General features: G+C 41.0%; 2 protein-coding genes across 4 annotated transcripts; both read right to left on the reverse strand.

Annotated features, from left to right (window-relative positions):
- Positions 1 to 663: 663 nt before the first annotated feature.
- On the reverse strand, positions 664 to 2,638 carry LOC142367985 (tektin-B1-like). Its single transcript, XM_075450024.1, has 7 exons — positions 2,470 to 2,638; positions 2,162 to 2,367; positions 1,702 to 1,954; positions 1,458 to 1,565; positions 1,226 to 1,369; positions 1,032 to 1,111; positions 664 to 935 (listed from the first exon to the last, which is right to left on the reverse strand). Exons 1-7 carry the CDS (start codon positions 2,569 to 2,571, stop codon positions 731 to 733), a joined length of 1,098 nt encoding a protein of 365 aa, XP_075306139.1. The 5' UTR covers positions 2,572 to 2,638; the 3' UTR covers positions 664 to 730.
- Positions 2,639 to 4,352: 1,714 nt separating this feature from the next.
- Positions 4,353 to 20,018, reverse strand: nup153 (nucleoporin 153). Of its 3 annotated transcripts, none has more exons than XM_075449886.1 (22): positions 19,911 to 20,018; positions 16,124 to 16,343; positions 15,728 to 16,003; positions 13,891 to 14,030; positions 13,115 to 13,246; positions 12,782 to 12,898; positions 12,598 to 12,642; positions 12,400 to 12,453; positions 11,173 to 11,316; positions 11,032 to 11,084; positions 10,697 to 10,832; positions 10,420 to 10,587; positions 10,221 to 10,319; positions 10,026 to 10,113; positions 9,829 to 9,930; positions 9,082 to 9,723; positions 8,768 to 8,947; positions 7,624 to 8,571; positions 7,068 to 7,517; positions 6,679 to 6,897; positions 6,385 to 6,580; positions 4,353 to 5,976 (listed from the first exon to the last, which is right to left on the reverse strand). In XM_075449886.1, the coding sequence occupies exons 1-22, from the start codon at positions 19,986 to 19,988 to the stop codon at positions 5,889 to 5,891; spliced, it is 4,575 nt and encodes a 1,524-aa protein (XP_075306001.1). In that variant the 5' UTR covers positions 19,989 to 20,018; the 3' UTR covers positions 4,353 to 5,888. The 3 variants fall into 3 exon arrangements, with proteins under 3 accessions (XP_075306001.1, XP_075306002.1, XP_075306003.1); XM_075449887.1 differs by having other exon boundaries at positions 16,124 to 16,340; positions 19,911 to 20,014; XM_075449888.1 differs by having other exon boundaries at positions 6,679 to 6,885; positions 19,911 to 20,014.
- Between the last annotated feature and the right edge of the window lie 441 nt (positions 20,019 to 20,459).

Below are 20,459 nucleotides of genomic sequence, written 5' to 3' on the forward strand. Positions count from 1 at the left end.
TTTGCGATAACAGAAAACTTGCATTCAGCATCTTTAATGGAAATAAAAAAGGAATAAAAAAAAATGTTGTCCATATTCATCATAGAAAAACAAAACATGAACATATTTCTAAACACCAGAGGACAAACTTACTTTGAAACAGTAAAACACATGAAGCGTTTGGAATCTGACTAATTTTTACCCTTAAAAAACATGCATTTAAATACATTCAAGTATGTATTTATTACTTTTAAATATGGAATCAATCTTTCTGTGTGGAGTTTGCATGTCTCCTTCCAGTTACTCCTCCACCATCCAAAAACATTTTAGGTTCAATGGTGACTCTAAGTTGACTCTAGGGTGTGCACGGTCATTTGTTTCTGTGTTGACAAATTCCTTCCAGGATGTGTCCTACCTTTCACCCCACGTGAGCTGGGATACGCTCCCAGCTTAGCTGCTAAAAACTTTAAATAAAATCCATAAGCGGAACTGTAACTCCATTGTCCAAAGCATTTTTAATTAACTGTGTCAATACTGAAACTTACTTTGTTCATACATATATTTACATAGTGAAGGCTTTATGTCAGTTTGGTCAAAAATGTTTTATTCAAACCATTGAAACCACCCTTCTGAAAGCATTCAGAGGTGCACATTAAATCAAGTAAACCAGCTTAAGTATGCTTATCTGCATTTTATTGAATGCAACACCACATGGTTAGAACCACAGGTGGCAGCAGAGCACTGATGCACTCTACTGTAAGTGGGCACAAATTCTGGAGCTGCTCATGGATGCAGGCACCCTGGGCTTGTTAGCGAGGACCACGGCTGTGTCGAGTGCAGGCAGAAAACTCTGGTGCAGCTTCTGGCACCTCTGCTCCATCTCAAGGGTACGAGCATTTTTGGCAAGTTTGTCCTCCAGAATGACCAGGCGCCTCTGTGTGAGCTCCAGATCTTGCCTATAAATCAAAACGACAGGAACCAGCCAGTCCGGTCATGGGCTCCAGCTACAGCTGCTTAACAATGTAACCTTTTATGTGAGTGGTCAGACTTACTGGGAGCGTTTCAACACAGAGCGAAGTCCAGCTGCCATTTTTGCCAGGTCCTGTTTCTCCAGGGTGAGGCTGATGTGGGGCTGGAGGAGGAACACAAGGAGAGGGCATTAAATTGAGTCCTCAAGAAGGAAATTTCAGGGTCTTACCCTCTGAAATCTATGCCTATGGTATAGGCCAAAGTGTTTAGCACTTACATTGTCCAGGCAGAGCTCAAATCTGGGCCTCTGGTTGAGGATGTCAAGGCGATGGTTGGCCTGATGAAACCTGGAATCACAGTTCCTGACCTGACCTGCCACTTTCTGTATGTCTTTTGTCAGATCAGAAATCTCTTCTTTGATCTGGAGGTTGCAGGAAACAACAGTTAAATCAATGAACACAAGGTGGATGGTAGATTGTGTTAAAAGTGGTTGAACCCAGTGTATTGACCCTCTGCCTCTCCCACGTCATGGTATCCTGGAGCCTGTTCAGTTCATGGATCTTCCTCCTGAGAGAACCATCTGTGCTGTGGCGTTGACGCTCTTGGAAGTTTTTTAGCTGTAGTGGTCACACAAAGTTAGAAAGGATATAAGATACAAGCATCCACATTTCAGGGAATATCAAGGGTGGAAAACTAAAGGTTAAAAGTAGCGCCACCCTTAAAGTGAGCCACTGATTTGAAGTGTTGCCTTACATTAACCAGAGAGAACTGCAGGTTTCCCCTAAAGGAGGAAGACTCCTTAACCAGGTTATCAGATGTCAGCCTCAGATTTTTGCATTGAGACAGCCACTTCTCATAGCTAACATGGACGGGTTTGTACTGACAAGCGGGCAGTCTGGAACTTGGACTTTCAAACTGATGGGTGATACATTTGGTGGCGAGCTTGACGGCTTCACCTTTGTCTTGGAAATCTGCGAGGAGCTGAGTGCGGATTTTCTGTAGAGCGCTGGGGAGGAAAAGAGGAAAGGGGAGACTCAACAGAGGCCGACTTTATGTCTACGTGTTATTTTCTTGTGTCACAAAACTGGAATCAATATGCAAATTTTATTTAAACCAAGTCCAAAATCCAAAAAGTATGATATGAGCACATGGTCCAGGGTAATGCTGGTTATGATAAACAAGAGAAATTCAGACGTGTCTTTGTGTGTCGGACCTCAGTTTGTCGAGCAGGATGCAGATCTGTGTCTGAAGCAAGTCTCTGCTCTCATTGGTCATCTGCTCTTCTTTCCTCAGCTCACCGAAGGCTCGGTCTTGTCTTAGGCCCGTTGAGGTCAAGTCGCATTTAAGTGCCACACAGTTGCTCATGAGCTGACTGTACAACTGCCTCTCTTGGAGACAGCGTTCAGCAACAACTTGCACCTGAAAACACGACAGCAGCATTATACACGTAAATGATAACGATGTTCACTTTTTTTCTTCCCTGCGCTCAGAAAAGGAATGTTTGGAGTTGAATGCCCATACCTGCTCCACAGCAGCAATTTCCCGATCAACACGGCCTATACTCTCAGATATGAGGGCCTGCCATTGGCTCACCTCCATATGCCGAGAGCTGAGGTGCCCCATGGTGTTGCGAATGGCAGAAGGTACCTAAATGTAACAAATACAAAAATTAAATCACCTGAAATGTTCCAGTGGGGGCACATGTAAATGCATGGATCCATCCATCTCCAAGATTTAAAAATGTGGTGTCAGAATCATTACCCGAGAAATATCTTCACCCAGGGTAGAGAAGATTTTCTCACCAAGAAAGGGTAATCGCTCCATCCGAAGATGCTCCTTACTGGGCAACATACTTTGATTGTTGCACAGGGCAGGCAGAGAAATTCTGCCCCCCGACTTCAGCAGGTCTTCATGCAGAGCACAATGTTGCCTGACAATGTTTAAATGAAATATATATATGTAAATATATTGATCTGTCTCGTATGATTTTGTAAAAGGCATTCGGCGTATTCGACCTAACACTGAGAAAGACTTAACACTTCCACGAAAAATCAGCACGTACATTAGCATTTAAGATTCGTACTTACCACATTATAGTCGTTTTAAGTCTGTAATGTTAAAAGTTTATAGGGTGAAGTTCAGAGAAAAACTTGCTCTCAGTTCAAGTCACTGGACAAAAGTGAGTCCGTTTTAGAAGGTGAACTGAACATATGGAATGTGCTCGCTGTGACATCAGCATCTGGAATTAGGAAAACAAGCAGCTCATTTTCATAAATAAGAACACGGAACCCTCAAGCATCGTCTATGGATGCACTATTGTTTATATACAAAATTACATACATCACTTGTATCCAACATTACAGCCAGTTATCCTTATATAAAAAGAACACATTCTAAACGCAACTTGACTTTTACAAAGATCCAGTTATGGTGGCCATTGAACACTTAGAAACACAACCCTTCTTTTTTCAATTTTCAAATCAAACACTCATCAGTGCGTTTACACTGTACGATATACATTCTCAACCAAAAATGTTTACAAAGCCTGCTACTAGTGATTCAAAGAATGACCTTATTGCAAAAAGGGACACAAAATATTGAGAAAGGATCCATTGATGTCAACAAGATCCTCTCAAATTTTCTGATTTGTAATGTTAACTTAACAGTCAGAAGAAATCATTAATAGCTCATTGGTTAAATACCTGATTTGGTTTTGCTTGTTTCTTACAATTATTAATCAATCAGTAGATACTCAATTAGTTTGGTTAGAAGTAACGTTTATATAATAGTTAACTCACATTAGTGTTACAGTTATTCAATATTCTTATATGATAGTGAAAAATTTATATTCGACTTTCAGCAGCTGAAGCGCAGAAGTACCGTTTATTTCTGCAGGTTCTCCCATTTTCTTTGTACATAATCCAAATTAAAGGAAAAAACACCAAAGTAACAACAAAAGCTGTATCAGAAACAACTGTTGAACACATTTCAATGAGCTCCAGATCAGTTTCACCGAAACTGAGTATGAGGTATATCACGTAGCTTATAGCCATTAGTTTACCGAACTAAATCTTATGTGAATGTAAATGCTGTAAACAAACAAAAACAGGTTGATTTTTTAGCTTCATACAGGTTCGAAAATGAGGCCCACATCCCTCTTATTTCATTTGCACATCAAACATGAACATATTCATACAATTTTGCTATTAAAATATGAAGTCAAAGATGTGTAGAGCGGATTTTAAAGTTGCAAAGAGTAAATTTAAGGCGCTTATTAAATAACCAAACAGGGGGCCAACCAACAGCAGCGTGGACATCCTGTGAAAATCATAATCAGTTCAAAACCAACACAAAATATGAGCACTGTATAAGAAAAACAAAACAAACAACAGTACCACAAGAGGTAAATTATTTTTTGTTGTTTTATTGATGGTAATTACCCATGGTTTTAATTTTATCACTCATCCAGTAATAATCATGGCTTTAAAATTAAACTGACTTCCTCATCATCCAAAGTCACCCTCGTCCATTTAAACACGCAATAGAAAAATATATACTTAATACTTTGTACAATACTGGTTTTGGTCCAAACAAAAGTGGATCAGAAAAGCCAATATACCTTTAGTCATCAAAGGCTCTCCAATTTGCATTTAAGCTCCTTTTAAATGGATTCGGGCAACTTTGAATATAGGAATATACATAATAAATTCTAAAGACAAAAATGCTGAATGTGGAGTTTGTAACACAAAAATTCAACTTCACAGATTAAAAAAAATATCACTATTTACAGGTTTTTATAATATTCAAAGGCCAATTAAGAGAGATAAAGAGGGAGAGGCAGAGAGATAAAGGGAGAGTACAAGGAATCAGGAAGAGGGAGGGAGGGATCGAGAGAGACAAGAGGGCACAAAAAGCAGAGCTGTGGAGCGAACCAGAGAAAAATTAAACATGGAACAAGAATTTTGAAACTATGCATTTACAAAGTCATAACGGAGTCGAACGAGGGCATAATCCTCCGGCCCAGTCCATCCTCCACAGTGCATGGATGCGTCTTCCCAGCCCCCAAACCCTGCCCTCCTTCCTTCCTCCCCTGGTTTTGCTTTTTTGACATTCATTTGCTAGCTCACCTATGGCGGCACCGGCTGGCGGCCAAGGCGACAACTGTCGTTCAGTATTCATACACACACCAACAAACGACTTCAGCATGTACAAAGAAACCAAACACACCTCAAGTCTGTACATAAGAAGAAAAAAAAAAAAAAAAAAACAACCCACAAGCACTCTGCATTCGACACAAAGGTTTAACGCTCAGCCCTGTACATACAGCACACTGCACTGACACCACAACTCCATCTCCAACGATTCCTGCAAACGGGCAGTCTAAATAGTTTGCAGGATTACCACCAGAGATTTACCACACAGCTCTCACTACCTCTCTGCATTTCACAGCTCATAACCTGTTCACCCATACTAATTAATAAGTGTACACTCACAACTCTTTAAATTTGCAGTTTTTGCCTTTGTAATTTTATTACAAAAAGTCATGCCTTAAGTCTAGCACACATTTGCCGGTGTGTAAAATATAGATATGACTGTCCTGCTTGTTTTACATGTTAAAGTGTGGGGGTCATTGCAAGATTGCTAAGTCAGGGTCATAGTTCAGTCAGTTCTTCAATTTTTTTTTCATTTTTTTTCTAAATGTGAAGTCTTAAGGTGTTACTTCTGCTCTACGTGTGAGAACCATTTACTAACCAGCCGAGCCCACAGCTGAAGCCCGCCCAACACAAACACAAAGCGGTGTCGAGCATCGCTCCCTCTCCACACGCCATCATCATCAGCCTCCATCCAGCTGAGAACTTCCAGGACTATTCAGTCTTCAATGAGTCGGGACACAGTCGAGTCCAAGTCCAGTCTGCTGTCCTGTGGAGACCACGGGGGCTCTACTTTCTACGCCGCACCGCAGTTTTGATTTTCCGCCCAGCAATTGTTTGCTGTGCAGCCGGAGATGCAGTGAAGGATTTAGCAGACCTGGAAGACAAGAGATCATTCCCGTCAAACACAGACAGTCACCATGTTAATGGTTAATCAATGTTAACTAAGATCTCGCCACCACCGCTGAAAGAAGCAGTCACTGGCTGTGGCTGAAGAGGAAAGATGCTGTATGGGGCTGCTAAAGGACCTTTTCACACTGTGGTCTAATCAGCAGGCGGTGGGCCTGCCTCGGCTGAGGGTGAATTGTTATAAAAACACCCAGTGAAGCCGGGGCATACAACTGAAGATGTGTCGCATGGGTGAATAACATCATGGTCATTTGAAAGCCACCCCATCAAGAGGCTGAGGCTACTCAAAGCAACACTGAATAAATGTAATTTTATCTTAATATGTTTTATTTCTCTATGCACATCTCTAGAAAACACTGCATGAACTGCAACATACCCAATGTTGAAAGCTGGAGGTTGTGTAAAGTTGAATCCGCCACCAGCTGCTCCTGACTGGTGTGTGAGGGAGGGATTTGCAGAAGGGGCAGAAGGGGCAGGAGAGCCTGTAGATCCCCCTCCAAAAGTAAATACACCTGATGTGTTGTTATTTGTAGCTCCAAATGCACTGGCTCCTCCAAACTGAAAGCCTCCACCTAGCAGAGATGTGTCAAATTTAAACATTTGACCAAGGATATTTACATGTAAATAAGTCAGGCAGCACATTCCTGTAACGCAACACATGATTACTCACTTGGAGCTGAATTTGTAGCCGCCCCAAACACGGGAGTGGAGTTGGTTTGTTGTCCAAAGACAGGGGCAGCGTTGGGTTTGGCCCCAAAGGCCGGGGTTTGGGAAGGTGCGGCTGTGAAAGGAGATCCAAAAGATGATCCAAAAGCAGGAGTCTGGTTGGCCCCAAAACCACCAGAGGGGGCCGAGCTGAATGCAAATGGAGAAGGAGCTGCGGATGGAGCTGCAAGTTAAAAACAACAAACAAATCTTAAAAAATAAAGAGTGCATAAAATCTATTATATCGAATGTAAATATTTCAAAGTCGTTGATCAAGCACAGAAATGCATGTTTAATATGTTAAATAACTCAGGAGAAAAGGAACCATTATGAAGTGCCACAGCAAATGCAGACCTGATGAAGAGACAGTAGAGGGTGCTGCAGCTGCTGCTCCAAAACCAAAAGAGGGGGCAGCAGTAGCAGCAGCAGGAGGAGGAGCAGCAGCAGGAGCAGGTCCAGGAGCAGGAGCAGGAGCAGCATTGGTAGGAGCACCAAAGATGAAGGGCTGAGCTGGTGTCGGAGCTGGGGCAGAATTCAGGGGGGCACTTGATGGGACAGAGGGCTGGCTGTCCTGAGTTTGGCCAAAGAGAAAGGTCTGAGCAGCATCACTGGTGGTGGTAGAAGGCTGGCCGAACAGAAAAGTGCTGGGGGCTGCAGTAGGAACTGGAGCTGGTGTGGTGGTGCTGCTGCTGCTGTCAGCAGTGCCAAACAGACTGGGAGTTGGGGTGGAGGATGACAAGGTGGTTGTGTTGGAGGGATTATTAGCCATGAAAGAAAATGCTGGTTTTGGAGCAGCAGAAGAATCTGTTCAGGGGAAACAATTGTTAGTAGTAGTACCTCACACAAAAAAGCTCTTTCATTGACTTTTTTTTTTTTTTCTTTTTAAAAGGAAAATGAAAAAAAGAAGTACCTGCAGCACTTTGTCCAAAGCTGAATGTGGGCTTTGGGGCTTCTGAAGTACACGTGTCACTCTTTTCTGCTGCCTTGCCAAAAGGGTAAGGCGGCGGAGGTTGATCTGTTGGAGCACTGGTCTTGCCAAACGAAAAGCCTCCCGAACCGGCTGGTGCAGGTGCAGAGTCTGCATCCTTACTAACAGCCCCAAAGACGAAGGATGATGGAGCGGGGGAGGCAGCTGCTTCCTTCTTTTCCTCTGGCTTCCCAAAAGTAAAAGTGGGAGCAGCAGTCTCCTTGCCTGCTGCTGAGGATCCAAATGAGGAGCTCACTTTTGGTGAGTTGGTCGCCAAAGTTGGCTCGCCCAATCTCCCAAATACCGACCCCTTTGTTGTACTTTTGGCAGTGGTAGCGTTGGTGTTTGTTGATGTGGTGTCATTTGATGATGTTGCATTGTCACTTTTTTCTTGTGAGGAAGGAGGATGAGTGAAACTTACAGAGGGTGAGGTGGTAGTGGTGGTTTCTGATGTTTTCTCTTCAGATTTAGACAGTCCAAAGGTAAAGCCACCTTTAGAAGAGTTGTTTTCTGTGCTAGATGATCCAGGTCCAAACGCTACCCCGCCACCGACTCCAAACTTGAACCCAGAAGTTGCAGCAGGCTGGTCTGACTTTTTGTCATCACTAGAGGCAGTCCCAAATTTAAAGCCCTCTGAGGAGCTGCCAAATTTGAACCCTGATGAGTTAGTAGTGTCTTTAGAAGAGGATTCTGACGAGGATTTTTCTGACGGGACCCCGAATTTGAATCCACCTGATGAAGAAGATGAATCCGAAATAGAGGTACCAAATTTAAAACTTCCAGATCCAGATGTACTGTCTGATGTGCCAAACTTAAAACCTCCAGAAGTAGAAGAGCCAAAAGTAGATGATCCTGAGGTCCCACCAGTTGAGGAGCCAAAAGAACCAAAGACTGAAAAGAGACAAAGGACAACAACAAGTGTGGATGAGGTGCAGGTTGTGCACAAAAACTCTCAGGTACAAAGTAACAAATATATAGCAACATAATATCTGGATGGCATCAGTATATCTAAAGCATGAATATGTCTGCCAAGCCTGAACATTAACAAGCTATTTCAAAATTTTAAAAGCAGGCAGCTTTTTGTTACCCTTGGGCTCCACATTAGCTCCAGGTTTGGCTGCCTGACAGGCAACACACTTCGCATCAGCAGCCTTATTCTGCACTAGACAGACATCACAATCCCAGTCTCCCTCTGGCTTCTTAAACTTGTCTCCCAATCCAAACACCGGAGCGCTGCTGGCTGATGAAGAGACATCTGCTGAGGTTCCTTTAGAGTGGTTGAAGAAGAAAAAAAGATGGTTACCCAAAATAACCTTTTTAAGGTACCTGCTGCAACCAGAATTCAAGATTCAGCAGTTTGAGGAGAAGTAAATGCCAAGGCCATAGTCATGCCCTCATTACCTGGTTTAGCACTCGTGCAGGCCACACACTTGGTATCCTCTGCCTTGTTCTGGACCAAACATGTGTCGCATTCCCACGTACCCTCAGGTTTTTTGAATTTGTCTCCAAATCCACTGAAGCCTGTGGAAACAGGGGCTGTGGGTGCAGATACAGTCTTAACAGCTGAGAAGGCAGAGTGAAAAGTCAGTGAGGGTTTGAGGCCCGTCCCAGGTTTGGCCGTTTCACAGGCCACGCACTTTACTGCATCAGGTTTGTTCCGAACAAGACATGTGTCACAGTCCCAAGTTCCTTCAGGTTTGGAAAACATTGTGCCCAAACTAGTTGTGGTTGTAGTGGTGGAGGTGGTGTTCTTACTGCTGCCCACCAATGCAACAGAGCTGGAGGGTGATTGTTTACTGTCCAGTGATTTGGTTGAAGAGTTGGGCTTCGGGGCCATACAACAAACACATTTTGTGTCTGATTGCTTGTTCTGAACCAAGCATACATCACAGCTCCAGTCTGTGGATGCATTGAATAAACTACCGAACCCTGTCGACGAAGGGGTGAAGGAGGCGGCTGTGGAGGGGGCAGCGGACTGTGTGGATGTCTGCTGGGGAGTGGAGTCAGGACCTGGGTTAATCTGAGCAACAGGAGAGGCAAAGCCTGGAGACAACAAACAAAAAAAAAAAAAAAAGAAAAGAAAGAAATGAACCACCAGAATAATAAAAGAAAAAAATGAACATGCAAATGAATTACACCAATTCTAACCTGGTGATTTGAGAAGATCCAGCACACTGCCTTGCTTCAGGGTCTTGGCTGGTTTGAAAGGTCCTTCAAAATCTTCTGTGCTCTTGCTTATGGTTGGTTTCACTGTTAAACATGAAATCATACCAGAACCTGCTTGAAATATTCTCAGCCAATGCAAGCCATCAGTAAACATGTCAACTGTGAGACGCTTCCCTTACCTGCTGCAGCTGCTGTGGTTGTGGTGAGCTTTCCATTTGACATGGAAGGCCCCAACTTTGCTACAGGTGCACTGAAGGTAAATCCAGTCTACAAAGAAACAAACCAAAAAAATGATCAGCCGTGTGACTTCTGCAATCTCAGTTTAAGATATTTGTGAGATTGTAATTAAAGATTTTTTTTTTTAATGTCCTTACAGATGGAGAATAGGAAGGTGGGCTAGCAGCAGTGGCTTTGACAATAGGGGAGGAAAATGTAAAAGGTACACAAGGTGGTGTTGATGCTTTTGGTGGATCCTGGAAGGGAAAAAAAAAAGAAAGAAAGAAATTATTGTTTATAGCCAGAATTTTAGAAATCAGCATTGTAGGTTTAGGCAATTTATGACAAACCATATACCTTGTTTGTATTTGTTGCCTTTGAAGGAGTAACAGCTGTGATTTCAGGGCTGGAGCTAATAGAGGAGGAGATGGTGGGAGGCGGCAGGGAAGAGGAGAAGCTGAAGGCTGGCAAAGAGGATGCGCTGATGGGAAGTGAAATTCTTGGGATGTCCGGTACCTCAGCCAACTAAAGAAAAAACACAAACATGTATCAAATTACAAATTTCTCTGGTATTATAACATATCAACATGAAAAACTTAACAAAAGATCATTTTTGGGTGTACAAAGCTCTTACTTCATCTTCTTCGAGACGCTTAGCGGAGGGCCGCAGACTGGTCCTATCTCTCTTGATCTTGCCCCCTCCAGAGCTCATACTGCTGGCTGCAGGGGTGCTGGACAGAGGATAGGCTGAGCCACTATAACTCTTTGTGCTGGAAGACACAAAACACATTCAGATAGTTAACTAAAAGAAGAGTAAAAGACAACAAATCAAACACTTTGCTACTTTGAACAGTTTGTTTGGATACATTTAGATAAAAAATATGCTTCCAAACGGAAAATTAATGACACTATGTTCACTGTTTTTGTTTTATAATGGGGCACCATATTCAATGACACCAAAAGTTTTACCTTTGAGACGGACCTGGCGATGCTTCAGGTAGTTGCGGTGATTGTCTTGTGGGCTACAGGAATAATAAAAGGCAAATTAACAATCAAGTATTTTTAAGCACCATTTGGCCTCAGTGAATGTTACAGCAGTGTGCTACTTACCGTCTTCTCCCGTGCGGTCCTGTCCAGAGGTCGGCTCAATCCTCCCGGTATCAAAGTTGGCCTGAAGGACACTGCACGGTTTCCTGAAACAGAAGCCACAGCAGGGACCACGAGTTTCTGCACAGGTGGGAGGCCCGAGTCCATCTGAATTTCAGTAAAAGCGGTAAAACACATAAAGGAGTTTAGACAAAGAAATGCCAGGCACAAAGCAGCGCTGCTTCTTCCTCCAATTGTGTGTCGTGTTGCAAAAAGCATGAAAATACATGTCAAACCTTTCCATTTTAGTATTACTCCAAGTATCAGTATTACTTCTACAACAGCAACTGTCCAGATTTATAACTCTATACGTGATCTGCTGATCTGTTAAACAAGTGCGGCTCAGAGTTGCACTGCTTGAGACAATAAATTCTACTTATTCAGGTAATTCATGAGAGCAAGTGAAAAATTAACATATTTTTTTCAAACAACCTAATGAGAAATAGAAGATTTTATAAACTAGATTGGAATAATTTTGAAAAAGTATTTTGGACATCTCCCATCAGGAGATTGATTTAATCTTTAAAGTTAGGAGTTTAAATTGATACGGTTTATGTGAAAAAAGAACAAGCTCGGCTCAATAGGAACAACCCAAAGGAGACCCAGTAATGGTTGGAATACATTTCGGTCCCATTTAAGATAAAGCAGCCATCATTTATGAAATGATGACAGTTTCAGACGTGTGATGGTCAGTAACCCATTGTTTGATCCTTTACAAAGCAGCTGTCACGGAAGGGAATGCCTGACAGTTATTACCGAGTCCACAGCTGGCACAACTTAACAATGGACTACACTTAACACACTTTCAGGAGCCAAACACATTTAGTACTATATCAGAGCTTTGCTCACAAGTGTGCATGTACACATATCATGGGCAAACGCACATTTGCAGTGATGAACAGCTGGGGAGAAGCCTGTTCATGAGGGTGCAAGGAGGCAAACAGGCATTGGGACAGAAAATGACAGAAGGACAAAACGCAACATGTGCCGGTGGGTCTGTACAATTATACCATTGTTCACACCACTAAGCTCAACAGACAGTAGATCATGCAGAAGTTTAGTTGTTTATCTGCATATAAGCTTAAAACGATGTGGGGATATGCAAGATTTTATATTTAAATCAGCAAATTACACCAAAAAGTGAACATCTCTGAGCAAATTTAAATATTCACAGACAAGACATGAACTTACCCGTTTCTTTTTCGACTGAGGATGTGAAACATCCAGATTTATGTCATCCCTTGACTGCAAAGAGAGATGATTGTGAGACAAATTCAAAGCTCTAAATGGTGACTGTTTTTTCAGGTGTTAGTTATCAAAGCATGTGTTACATTGTACAAAGTGTCACTGCAAACAGATGCTCATATATGTGATGTAATGAAGACTCACATGTGACAAGTTGGGTGAGGATGCTGCTGGGATTCTCTTAGCATCCTGCAGAAGACAAATGAAAATGTAGTTTCCAGAAACAACATGTGCCATGACACCTTAAAACAGTTTTTTCACCATTTCATCTCAAACGGTCCACAAATTTCATGGTAGAGTTACGTCTGGTGTTTGTTTGTGTACTTACAGCCAGTGGGCTCGACATGCGCTCCAAGGACTGCAGGATGCGTCTGGCGGTGGCGCTGGTCACCCCACAGGGTTGAGCACCAGCAGGCTTGGCCTTGATCTGTCTTCTCACTGGGGCCTATATATCAGATCCGCTAAATTAGTGTTTAATCAAATGCTCACACCTTAAGTCGTGCAAGTGTCAGAAATCTGTTGCTTTACCAAACCTTCACAGCTAGGACAGTAATAACTAGACTGAATGAACGCCAACTTAACTTTGACCGAGTGAGATTTTTCTTGTAAAAATCAAATGTTAACTGTTGGTTTACACATTACATGAACATTAATACGTCACCTGATAAGGCGTTCCAGGACGACTTCGAGCGCTCCTGACTGCTGCTGCCCCGCCATATGTGGTCTTCCCAGGGTAGAAAGGTGAATCCCCAAGCTGGCTAGAGTTTAGCAATGTGCTGTTGTTTAACGTTGACTGAAAGAAAGGGTTATACACAAGTCATACATGGTCCAAGGCCATTTCTCCAAGATATTATTAAAAAAAAAAACAGTTACAATCTTAAAAAAATAGGTCATTATTATTTTTTTAATGCATGAAATAAAGTAAACTAAACCAAACAAACAGGTGAAAAGGAAAATGTGGAATTCAAAACAAAGGTTTTTCTACAATTGTTGGTCATTTGATATTATATATATATATATATATATATATATATATATGATATTTGGCAGATGTGAATATTAGCTCTGACGTTAGCAAAATTCCTGGTGACACCTAATATTAAACATAAATTCCCTCTCAAAATCTTTAAATCAGACGGTCAGACAGAATTTTGTAAGTGCTGATTAATAAGTTAAATCTTAAGGTATTAACACTTTTACGAAATCTAAATGCACGGATTAGTGCATTGGCAGTAAACACGATGATGACAGGATGGGTGCACTGACCAGTTCCAACTCCAGGAGGGTATTTTATATTTAAGTGGGTCGCTTAAATAGTACCACAGCTCTTTGGGAAAGTTAAAATCCCAAGTTCAACCACAGATCTGTTGACTTAGCGACCCTTTTACTGTTACATGCTGACAAACTCAGCATCTTGATGGACTGGCAAATACTCACATTGGACGAGGTTCCAAAGACAGAAAGGTTGAAAGAAGGCTTTTTCAGACTGGACTGGGAGGGCTGAGGTCCAGCGCTGGTTCTGTCCATCTCTGGGGACCACAGCTGAGGAAGTGATGCAGTTTTGGAAGTGGGGACATCTGAAAAAGAGGATATACTTAAACTATTTCAGAATCTTAGAACAAGCTTTAAGGTAAAGTATTAATTTCCTGACAATCCATACACATACTGTTGGATAAGAAATGTGGTAAGACATTGTTTAACAGATATGCAACAGATTCTTTTGGTTCTGTGGTTGGACTGTCCATGTGATGCTATTCAGTATCATACAATACATAAAAAATCTGTACAAATGTGTGTTTTCTACTATATTCACACATTCGTGCATTAAGTTCAGCAACATAATGAGTATTCATGCCAACCAAATGATCTCTCCAGGTGATATTCAAAATACCCAAACTATGCATATCAGTCCAGTTATGTGAATTTAGAGCGAATAATATGAAGTGTATTTTTATTTTCTAAATATTTATGCTTTATCAACTGCTCACTAAACAGCAACACCTTATATATCAGAACGGCTCCATCTGAAATGAGACAAAATGTCTAAAACAGTGTTCATAATGCTACGGTAAAGGTTTTGGGTTGAATTGTGCTTACTGTTTCATCCAAAAACACACAAAAAACAACTATGAAAAGGTCATAAAAGGCATAGTTTGCAAATTAAGCACAATTTTCTGCAGGGTTAATTATGTGGTGGTATCTTTGAGTCTAAATCAATAATTTAAACAGTAGCCAGAGTGTGTGGGGACAGAAATTGTTAAACACCCCGATGCTGAGATTATCCCACTAATACTCTGGGACAAAGTCACAGAGAATATTCTGTAGTCATGGAAGTAATTCTTGATTTCAGTTTTTAACAGATTTCCTGTCAGTGCTGGCTGTCTGTTAAGATTTTCATTATTTCAAATAGTGATGCGCCGATCATGATCGGCCGATAATGCCCAAAAATAGCCTGATCGGCGATCGGAAAAATATGCCGATCAAAAAACCGATCACGTGAAGTAAATTACTAGCTTTTTTTTTTTTTTTTGACGTACATTACTAGCGACCACTTTCTAATGTGGTACGTGACGTGTGTACAGAACCGAACAGGCAAAACCTCTACAGTGCATCTCGACAACATGACCTCTCCTGTCTGGAATTTCTTCAAAGTGTGTCAGAAAGATGTGAAACTTACTGTGGTCACGCCATCTGCGCTTCGGAGAGGCACGGTCGCGCTAGCTACACTTGAAAATCTAGAGCCCGTTTACATCGCGTTGTACGGTAAAGCGTGTGAGCGATTTATGGTGTATTCAAGTGCACCCCGTAAACTCAGAAATCTATATCGAAGTTGATTTTTCATTTTTTGGAATACATACACCTGTCATTACTTGGTTGTTTTTTTACTACATTCTTTTTAATGATTAAAACAAAATGATAGAACAAAATTATTGAAGCATATTCAGAATCAAACTCATTTCTGCATAGTCAGATTTGAAAACTTCATTTAGAACCAAATCAAAATGTTCTCTGCCGACTCCACCAGATTCATGTTCTACATGTCCCCAGCTACCTCTGGCGGTTTAATTTCTATAAATGGTGCACTCTCTGCTAGATGAAAGGCATGGAAATGTCAGATTCCTTCCGTGATCGGCATTGATCGGCAATCGGGCAGATCATGATTTTGGTGATCGGTCCAAAAAAATGCTGATCGGAGCATTACTAATTTCAAATACACAATGCTATTATACCACAAAACACTCACATGCACAAACTGTTCATCTCTCGCTCTTACCTTTATCAGATGCACGAGAAGAGAACCCGCTTGTAGTGGAGATGTTATCGTCTTCATGCTGTGAGAGGTTGTCCTTGATTTCTTTAACTAAAGAGAAGCCTGTGGAAAAGGGGCCAGGGGCTGAGGAGGTGGAGGGCTGAGAGAAGAGGCTGCTGGAGGCTCCCAAGGTTGGGGAGGAGGCATCCAGTGGGCTAAAGTGAAGGTGGGAGCGGCTCAGAGGAGGTCGAGAGAGCACATAATCCTGAAAGTTCAGGGATGCACGGCTAGTTGAGGGTTCTGTGCAAAAGGGACAGAAGTAAAAGGTGAGAATGGTGAAAAAAACAGTTTGAACTCAAATCGTACTCAAAAGACACCTAATCCCCCAAAGATATCCTAACAAACTTAACGGCTCCTCACCTGTGTTACTGGTGCTTGGCTCTGGGGAGTCACGTCCATCAAGAGGAGGTGGTCCTTCTTCACTGCCATTAGGTGGAGGCGGCGGCTGGCAGTTTTGGTCTGTCCCTTGTGCTGCATCTCCTCCGTCGGATGAATCTTCGTTCTTGAAGTATTTTTGCAGCCAGGAAGGAACGATGCTCTTTACTGTGTCTGTCACTCGACTGATAAGGCCTGACTGCTGCTGATTAAACATGAGACGAGGAGACATAGCTGTTAAAATGTGATGCAAGTAAGTGAGACGTACAGACAGTCGCAGGCACCTCTCGCTTGCCTTTGTCAAAGTGCAGATATTTATCAATCTATGTATTAAAAACCAGGAATCATCAACTCTAAATATAATTTGTAGCTTTTGTCAGAATAGTCCTTTGACAACTGGCCCTGTATAAAATGCTAACAGTCAGAAAAAGCTGCAAATATAACGTTTTGCTTGCTAAATTTTGTGGATTTCTTTTTCAATTTCTAACCTCAAGACAAACAAAGTACTGCTTCTATTTTTCAATGCTCAAAAAGAGCCAAATTGTGGCTAATCAACAATACACTTTTGAGCACATTAATAAATTAAACTCTTGTGATTAGAAACTTACAGTAATTAACATGGCATTTAAAAATAAAAATCTGAATCAGATGGATAGCCGTATTTGAAATGGGAGACTATTCATCATCCTTTGTGCAAAACAAAACACAAGCTTGATTAGACAGAAACTAGGTCACACTGTATGCTTCTACTGTATGAAACGCTGAACAAGTGACGCTGATCTGACTGTACCGAGGGCTAAAGCTGGATGAATTCCAATCAATACGGAAGACTATCCTACAACACAGCAAAAATGTGTTGTAGGATAGTCTTCCTAATTTCCATTAACTTAATATCTAAAAAGCTCTCTTATGTAAATGTATCAGCTGTAGCAACCGTTATGAAAAGTGTATCATACATCGACAAAAAAGAAATATAATAACTATACTAAAGATTTGTTTGATCAGTCATATTCCCACAGTACAAAGTCAATTTGAAGTTATTGCAGGGAAGTAGGGGAGAATAACACCAGAACAAAATACATAGTATGAATGCTATAACCAATTAATAAAAAGGAAATATTTGAGAGCAAGTCGTTTTGAAAAGAGAGGAAAAGAACAATTTATTAGTGTTTTTAAACTTTTTTTTAAGCTCTCAGTCAGCTGATGTGACTACTTCATTGTCTTTAGTTGAAGGCACTGCTGCCCTGTGTTGTGATGAGAAAAGTAAGGGAAATCTGAGGTAAAAGCAGCAACTGGCCGGTGCGTTTCTTCATACAAACGCTGTAGATTGCACGGTGGCTTTTCATACCAGATAAGAGGCACACGAGCCTCTTTCTTCTGCTTATCTAGAACACACACCTGTGGGCTACACTGAACTTCACCCCATGTGGAAACACAGAACTTTAACTACACACGTGCGATGGTCCTGATAATGTTGGTTTACATAAAAGGGCTACAAAGGCTACTGTGGATCATTCTTAAGAGAAGAAAAGGAGATAATGCCACCCCCCAAAAAATTTAATTGCCATAGCAACATTTAAAGTGATGAGCTACAGTCTTAAAAATCACACCAAAAACTGCGCAAAAGCAGCTGAATAATCTGATCATTATATTTAGTATTTTCCAAAGTCATTTCAAAATCTCTTCATTTTCCCATCAACATCAAAGAACAGCTTTTGGAAATAGCAATTGCATCACTTATTTTTTTACTATCAAACCACTCCTTAGTGATGCAGGAACAACACCAACCTCTGTCTTGGTCTGTTATCATCAACATCAATTATGGTACATGTACAGATAAGCGCTTTCAGCAAAGAAAAAAAAAAAAAAAAGCACAAAAATTGTACCTTTACACTTTAAATCATGGATAAGGCCTAATTGTTACTTTTCTGCCATGTGAAAAACAAAGAGTTCTCCTCAACGTGCACACAATCACTTACGTTGGTGCAGAACTTCCTAACCTCCTGTTTTTCTGCCTGCTGTGTTGTGTAATCCAAGCAAGTACAAGAAAAGCTAAACCCATCTTTTAACCAAGATTTGGATCATTTCTTTCTTCTTTTTTTTTTCCATCACTGGTCCTTGTTATGATTTTCACATTTAACAAGTATGACTTCCAACTGAGTCAATACATGACAACGGAAGAGATAAAATCGTGATTAACATCATGGCTGGGATGCATTTAAATTTATATTTGCATTTCTTCAAATAGTGTTGCTGTATTGATCTGTTGTTGGCGTAAATATAACCTCTGCTCACTTTAACACTATATGCAATCTTAGACTAACATTTTTTGTGGGGTATTCTTCTAATCAAATAATAGATTAATAATGAAGTCGGGCATGGTGTTGAGAACTTTGTAATGATACCGACACCTCACACTAAGCAGCATTAGTTAGAGGAATAACACGAGTCTGCTGTATTATACACTTAAAGCACACATTAACTCACTTCACAGCTTATCAGATTTCTAAGCTAAAACAATAAAATGTCAAACTTACAGAGCGATTCTGATTAATATTCCTTTGTAATATGGTGCTTCTTTGTATTGTGAATCCTTAAGACGCTGCCATAAATTAAGGAAGCCTAAAAGTGTCACAAAGACAAATATGGCTCTCAAATAAAACAAAGAAAAGCCCTGATTTTGCAATACTATGTTTACATATGCTACTTTCGTTGTGATTTTATATTTTAACCTAATATCATTGGCTGGTTATTGAGCCGTCCAGACAAATGTGGGTAACTAACCAAAATAACAGTTATCCCTCTAAAGCCTGACAAATCTATCAATCTGTACAAGTGTAGAGAACAACTTGTATTCTTTATAAGGTACTGCAGTCATCTAATTGTGCAGATATCATAACACCATCAATACACGGTCAGCTAACCAAGTTGGCATAATCATTTCAAGTGGGCTTACCAGCCTATTAACCCCTCTAATCAAAGAACACACCGCTGGGATGCCATTATTAACCCTCAAACATGCAATTTATTGGAAATGGGTCTGTCATGACAAAACAGGTCAGTAGATCTGTCATGTATTCGGCCACATCTCGTCCATTATTGACATTAAAGGGTGGTTTTAAAACCGACTACAATGATGTGCAGGCGGTAAATGATTCGACAGACAACCATGTGGGTCCCCAATCAGCCAAGGCTCCCTGCGCAATTAAACACTAGCTTACAAAAATGGACTCCAAAGGGGTCTTCAACTACATGAAAGACAGTTGCACGTAAATTTGTGCATAAGTAATATTAAAATATTCAATCGTGTCACTTTAACATGCTACAATAAAGAAATCAAAAGACAACAATACGTTGCTCGCAGACGCTAGTTGCTAGCTCGAATTAGCTGCTTCGGCTAATACTTGGAATTGTACTTCCTTGCTTTCCGCTAACTTTGCTAACTACTATAAACTAACGAACTGAGCCAATGCTAATTATCTTAGCTTTTTGGGTGTACACTGGCAAATAAAAAATGGCTAACTATTCTAAACAACACAATGCCGTGATTTGACCTGTCAGGTGCGCCTGATTTTGCTAACATACAAGCCAACCTGCTAATTCGTTAGCATTTCCTGAACATGCTAGCAGCGCGTGGAGGCCACGAGCGGTTAACAGTAGGCCATAAAATGTCTCCAACAAAACAATAACAAGATCTGGGGAATGGTGGCACTACAGTCACTGTAATGTATTTAACACTGGGTCTTAACCTGGAAACTTTCACTTGATTTACCTGTTTATTCTTGGCGTAAGGTTTAGAAGCGATATGATATCTCCGGCTTCTAATTTTCCCTCCACCCGTGGCCGCCATGGCTCTTTCGTCTGTGTCTATCGGTGCCTCGGCGCCGGATAGCTGTCATCCAGCACGGCGGCCGCTTACAAAGGAACTATGGGAAATGTAGTAACTGAACCTAACAAAGGAGGGAGGTTGGACGGGTCCTACCGCATAACAAGAGGTGTTCTGCATCAAATGACTTAAAACATTTTCCATGGCTTGTTCTATTGTGAAGACCAAAGCTTATTTGGCTGAGGAACATATATTTAAATAGCTTGTTTTTTTTTAAAATGAGCAGTAATATAGTTATATTAGTAGAGTTGAAACGATTCTCGAGAAAACTGATTACAGTTTATTATTGTTTAGAAATATTGGTCATTTGCATGTACATCGTTTCTCATGTATGGCGGATTTCTCTTCACTTATTTTGTTACATCATCATAAAAACAAAAAACTGAATCGTTAAATATTTAATATGATGAACCAATATATAATTGAATAGTTTTA

The sequence above is a fragment of the Odontesthes bonariensis genome, chromosome 18 (genome assembly GCF_027942865.1).
Source record: "Odontesthes bonariensis isolate fOdoBon6 chromosome 18, fOdoBon6.hap1, whole genome shotgun sequence".
In the NCBI taxonomy this organism is placed as follows: Eukaryota; Metazoa; Chordata; class Actinopteri; order Atheriniformes; family Atherinopsidae; genus Odontesthes; species Odontesthes bonariensis.

Bases quoted from the DNA above. Each gene is read 5' to 3' on its own strand.
- LOC142367985 (XM_075450024.1), bottom strand. From the start codon at position 2,571: ATGGGGCACCTCAGCTCTCGGCATATGGAGGTGAGCCAATGGCAGGCC. The intron at 2,368-2,469 runs GTATGGGCATTC...TCGTGTTTTCAG, and splicing joins AAATTGCTGCTGTGGAGCAG to GTGCAAGTTGTTGCTGAACG. The intron at 1,112-1,225 runs GTAAGTGCTAAA...TTCCTCCTCCAG, and splicing joins TTGAGCTCTGCCTGGACAAT to CCCCACATCAGCCTCACCCT.
- nup153 (XM_075449886.1), bottom strand. From the start codon at position 19,988: ATGGCGGCCACGGGTGGAGGGAAAATTAGAAGCCGGAGATATCATATC. The intron at 12,643-12,781 runs GTAAGTACACAA...TGTCTTCTGCAG, and splicing joins GCATGTCGAGCCCACTGGCT to GATGCTAAGAGAATCCCAGC. The intron at 6,581-6,678 runs GTGAGTAATCAT...CATCTCTGCTAG, and splicing joins GGCTACAAATTCAGCTCCAA to GTGGAGGCTTTCAGTTTGGA.